At 37.7% G+C, this 6,149-nt stretch overlaps 1 protein-coding gene across 1 annotated transcript; it reads left to right on the forward strand.

Moving 5' to 3' along the window:
• The first annotated feature begins 567 nt into the window (after positions 1-567).
• LOC122615312 (probable protein phosphatase CG10417) lies at positions 568-3,367 on the forward strand. Its single transcript, XM_043790351.1, has 4 exons — positions 568-1,060; positions 1,121-2,092; positions 2,158-2,688; positions 2,744-3,367. Exons 1-4 carry the CDS (start codon positions 950-952, stop codon positions 3,119-3,121), a joined length of 1,992 nt encoding a protein of 663 aa, XP_043646286.1. The 5' UTR covers positions 568-949; the 3' UTR covers positions 3,122-3,367.
• The last annotated feature ends 2,782 nt before the right edge of the window (positions 3,368-6,149 follow it).

Below are 6,149 nucleotides of genomic sequence, written 5' to 3' on the forward strand. Positions count from 1 at the left end.
GACGGACGGACAGACTGACATGGCCAGATCGACTCTGTTATTGATCCTGATCAAGAATATATATACTTTATATGGTCGGAAACGCTTCCTTCTGCCTGTTACCTACTGTTCAACGAATCTAGTATACCCTTTTACTCTAAGAGTAACGGGTATAAAAAGTCTCCACGCTTTGACTTAATAACTCAAAATATTTTACTACAAAATTGATGATAGGTAATTATATTGGAACTTTCAGTAATCGAGAGGTGTGATGGAGATTTGCTAACATATTTTTATAATGAGAATTCTAATTCAACCTGTTTTTTAGATGTAGATGGATATTAATAACCAAGAATAGTATATGTCAATGTAAGAATTAAATATATACAAAGTATCGTATGCATATAGGCTTTACCAATTTTAATCTAGTTAATGGGAAAAACGATTTTGCTCTCCGTTCCTGTTTCAGCCGTTCCGTTTTAGTTCCTAATTTACCGTCGCTATATTAACTGAAATAAGGGGAAAACGATAAAATTTTACGTAAACTTTCCTCGTATTCGATACATATATATATAGATATCAGAAAATTTCCGATCTGATTATATACAAAGCGTATAAGGGTGAAGATTTCGCAAATAAATTTAGATCGATTCGATTGTTATTTACGTTAAATATCTACTTAGTTTTCCCAAAACTCCCACTAAAGTCCATACTTCTTAATACCTTAAGTTTCATTTAAAGTAATCAACGTTGACTCAATATACTTTATAACGAAACTATAATAAACTTATTTTTGTAACGACAAAAAATTTCCGTAAATGTATGCAAGTACCGCAAAGGCGGAGAATTTTGTGAATATAACGCTTGGCTTGATTAAGGCATCGGTAAATCTGTGATAAAGGACGGGGCGTGACAATTGAGTTGTTAAACTCTTATAATAATTTAAAAAGGTTATAATAAGTTTTACAATATGGGAGCTTATTTGTCCCATCCGAAGACGGACAAAACATCTACAGATCAGTTTAATGATTTGTTAGCCGTTGGAGCTAGCTCTATGCAGGGATGGCGAAACAGCCAAGAGGTAAATTAAGATGTGCTTCTCTTAATAAGAATACTATTACGATTTTGTCATGTTTTTAAGGATGCACATAACTTTATTTTAAATTTTGACAACAATACATCGTTTTTTGCTGTGTATGATGGACACGGTGGAGCTGAGGTAGCGCAATATTGTGCTGACAAGTTACCAGATTTTCTTAAGAATCTTGAAACCTATAAAGATGGACAATTTGAAGTGGCACTAAAGGAAGCATTTTTGGGATTTGACAAAACACTGCTTGATCCATCGATAGTCAATATTCTTAAAATATTGGCGGGAGAACATAACTTCGTCGATGCTGAAGCGGAAGATTACGAAGAAGAAGATTTAGCTGAATTGCAAGAGGAAAGCAACTTGCCTCTAAATGAAGTTCTGGAAAAATACAAAGGGCTTCCGCAAAGAGATTTGGATCTTAAGAATTCGAACCACAGAGAAAATTTTAAAATGCACTCTCCATATTTTCGCGGGCGCCGAGCTGCAGCATTAGCTGCTGAAGCTACTAATAAAGCTGTAATGGACCCCTCGGCAAAGCCAGATGGTTCTTCAACTTCCGCAGCAGCGGCTGCAACTGCGCTATCCGCCGATGGTGTAGTTAATTCTCGTTATCCGAGCAATGTAGTAAATGCAAGGGCTGAGACTGTTGCCAATAAGACTAGCAGTATCAACAATTTGTCCGGAAAGAATGCTGCATTAAAAGATGATTATATTAATGACCAAAATGAAGAATCAAATGGAACAGGTTTTAAGCGAGCGTTGGTAACTTCTAGTAACAGTAAATTATTCGGGACTGGTCCTAACGATATAACCGAATTAAATCAAACCGGACAATTCTCAAAAAACGAGGTCACCAAACCATCTACTAGTAAAGAAGCTGAAATTAATATAAACAGTTCCCAAGAGGATGAGTTCACAGACGATGATGCGGACTATGAAGAAAATGACATTGTCAAGAGTCCTGATACTTCATCCGAAAGCTCTGACTGCACAGAAAATGATGATGACGGTGACGAAGATGCAAGTTATTAAATCATCAGTAAATGTAACATAACTTAAAATATAATTAACTTACTTTTCTGCAGGGTAATGAGGATAGTGACGAAGAAGAGACTGATGAAGACCAGATGGCTAATGACAATTTTTGCGCAAATATGATTGAGGAACCTGGCAAAGATAGTGGATGTACTGCAGTTGTATGTTTGTTGCAAGGCCGTGACCTATACGTGGCAAACGCAGGGGACTCGCGATGTGTTATATCACGCAGTGGACTAGCTATTGAAATGAGTATCGACCACAAGCCCGAAGATGACGAAGAAGCCTCTCGCATAATAAAGGCAGGGGGTCGTGTCACACTTGATGGACGCGTAAATGGTGGCCTCAATTTGTCTCGTGCCCTCGGAGACCACGCCTATAAAACGAACGGAAGCCTACCAGCTGAGGAACAAATGATATCTGCCCTACCTGACATCAAGAAGCTAATTATCACGCCAGAGGACGAGTTCATGGTACTGGCCTGTGATGGTATATGGAATTACATGTCCAGTGAGGAAGTCGTAGAATTTGTACGTTGCAGATTAAAAGATAACAAGAAATTGTCAACGATTTGTGAAGAGGTAAAGATGTTTATTGTTATCTAATATATATATTAATAACCAATGAACATTTTAGCTTTTTGATAACTGTTTAGCTCCGAATACAATGGGTGACGGAACTGGATGCGACAACATGACTGCTGTAATCGTCCAGTTTAAGAAAAAGCTGCAAGAGCTACAGTCTACCATTCATCCAAATCAAACTGAAGATAAGTTACTTAAGACATCTGAAAATGTTTCAGATAGTATAAATGATAACAGTGCGCCCAAACGCTGCGCATCACCAAATGCGTCTTCTGAAGACGCAATACTTGAAAAATACCACTCTAAACGATTAAAAACGGAACTGGAACCTGCAAAAATTATAGGCAGATCCCCATCACCGAACAGTCAGAATGAAGACCCTGGCAAGAAAGCCATTAAGGAAGTTACTATTACTGTATCTTCATCCTAATGTTCTTGACATTCAAAAATGCACTCATCTTAATTCACATTTAATCGTAACATGCATTTTAATTTTAGACATATAAGCTTGTGGAGTGAAGTGTCACATTTTAAAATGATGTCGATGACAGGATTATGCAAACAAATATTCTTTAATAAGAACATATAATAATTATATTTTAAGAAGTATATTTCTTTCTCGTAAATTGCTTACTAAAATCGCAATGAAATAAATCGTTTATTTATAAAGCAAAAATGTTCTATGCTTTATTTATTATGTACTACCTTTTTAAAAAGAAAAAATATATGGTAATAACTTAAAAACTTTTTATTGCAAATTTTAAACTTGGAATTGCGCTTGGTAGCAGCGAATGTTGAAGCTGTATTAAAATATTCAAAGTGACAAATTAATTTACAATATCTCCTTCGAATTCGCCGTCTTCGCTAACCTGAGTCAATCTAGGCTAAAGCATATTTATCAAAATATGCCATTCATTCAATGTGAACATTTTTAAAAGTAGCGCTATGTTGGCTAAAAAAGTGGCGTGGCCATGTTTTAAAATGTACTGTATTTTTGAAGTGATGGAACATTCATTTAGCAAAACAAACAAAATTTTTTTTTTTTATAAAATTCTAAAACTTTAAGGATGCTTAAGTTTTTGCCCATTATAGTTAACAAATTATGAGGTTGTGAACCAATTCAATAAATAACAATAAAGCCAGAAGTCACAAATACATCAATCTATCTGCCAACATTTCGGTTCTATTTCCATGGTTCTATCGAATCTAATGGTCATACGGTAATCGGTAATCTTCCCTTGTGCCGACATTTCAATCCCAGCAATGGCGCACCGTGGGACAAGGTCCTTGGGTCCTTTCCTTTTTCGAAAGTTTGGTTCTTCAACACACAACTGCTTCGGATGGCTGCCAAAATGGAAAAAACACGCGACAGGCGGGAATCTCGGATTGATCTCTCCATCCGGATTCGGGTCCGAAGCGAAGTTCCGCGCCTTTTAAGAGGCTGTACCTAAATGGCAATATATGCAGCCTGGAAATTACTTTGCTTGAAATTCCTACAAAACACTTATTGGCTGACTACATTTAAAATCAGAGCTCGCAAATAACAGTTGACGGTTTTTCGTTTTTCGGTCTGCTCACTAACACAACCGTAAAAGACGCTCTCGCTCTGAACAGAACTTTTCGTTTCTCTTCGTTTTGGTTTTCGGTTGACTCTCTCAGTTTCGTGGTTCTTTTTATGCTCACTCAACAACAACTTAGAGAGAGCAATATAACAGACCGCTCGCTCATTGAGCGTCAGCAGAAGAGCGAAAAAACGAAAGACTCATCGTAAACGGTCTTTTGTCTTCAGCAGGACTTATTGTCTTCTGCATTTCATTAAAAAGAAAACTGAACTTTTTTGTTGTGATCGCGACCCATTTTTGGCACAAAAATTATAACACTCCGAACGCACCGAATCCACAAAAGCAAGTGATATACATACAAGTGTTCGCATATACACTCATACAAATGCAAAAGACTTTTATTTTCTTCGCTCGTTGCAAACCGCTCAGCGAATGAGCTGGGCAGAGGGAAACAAGAAATTGGTTTTTGGTTGAGCAGAGACCATTTGTTTAAAAGACACTGGTGAACGGCTCTTGTCTGACTTTTTGCGCCAGTGGTGCGCAAAAAACTGTTATTTGGTGACTGCGAAAAACGGTCAACTGTTATTTGCGAGCTCTGTTTAAAACAACCGTCGATCTAAGATTATATGCTGGCTGCTTCTTCTCATTCTATCTTTTCTCTATTTCGAGGGCCTTATTCCGAACCAACTCTAGCGAATCTTCTTTGGAATATATGGCAGTTCGATTTATATGTTTCTCCTGATCCAAAGAACTACTGACCAAAACTCATGTGTTCCTAGGTTGGATTGTACCGCTGTTCTTAGGGCACAGCAAATGCTGCTTAACTCTTCATCCCAGTTTTTCTGATTCGGCCTAACATAGGTTCGTATAGAAGGCATCACGGAACGATTAACACGCTTAGATTAATTTGCCTGCGGCAAATACACTGCGGTAATTCCTAAAGAACTTCTGAAAAGAGTCTCTTAAACTGAGAGCCATTATCTAATATAATAGTCTTCGGAATCCCGAAGGTATAAAAAAAGTCCTGCTGCAAATACTTTATGACCACTACTTTTTACTGCTTTGAGGAACACAAACTTCTTGTAATGATTAAGCATAATAAAGACACTCGATCGCGGATCATGGATTGCATCTCACGAGATATTATCCATTTTCTTATACGCCGGCCCATCTACCACTATTATGTCTGCAAAAATGCTTTTTTGAAGCAAACGCAATTGGATATTCGTCACCCTCTTCTGTATTTTGAACTAAAACTGGCCCACATCCGTTGGCGTTGGCCCAACAGGCGCTGAGCATAACATTTGCTTTGAATACTCAAAAGCTAGCTTTGAGGATGAAGTGACATACATAGGTATTTGACAGACCTCATTCAAAAGCTATCAGAAATGATCAGCAAATCGTACAGATAAACAAACACTTCATTACGCAATTCTGCTGGGATAAATTTATCAATAAGACGAGTCATCAATTGAATTACTTTAAATTAATAAAGAAGCTTTCCGGGTATGGAAATTTCCTTTTGCTTTCTGTCTCGAATTGTCTTCCGGATGTCCACATCGGAACAGTTGTCCTACCATCGCAGGACTCGAGAAGGTTTGTGAGACCGCCAATAAAATTCGCGAGCCCTACCGTCAAATTAACAGGCTAGCGTTACTGGTGAGAACTTCAAAATTTCCCGCTAGCGTCTGAATAGTCAAAGACTATATAAAGTTATCTACGCTTATGCTTTTGGGATTTCTGGTAAGCCGTAGTTTTCAGCTGTTGAGTTTGTACCCGATTTTATATGGCCTATTGATTAAATCTAACCCTACACTGCACCAGTGCACTGGCTGGATTCAATTTGGCATCACCCGGAAATTTATCAGAATTTACTCCGTTTTGGCCGACCTGGGA

This window comes from Drosophila teissieri, chromosome 2L, assembly GCF_016746235.2.
Source record: "Drosophila teissieri strain GT53w chromosome 2L, Prin_Dtei_1.1, whole genome shotgun sequence".
NCBI lineage: Eukaryota > Metazoa > Arthropoda > Insecta > Diptera > Drosophilidae > Drosophila > Drosophila teissieri.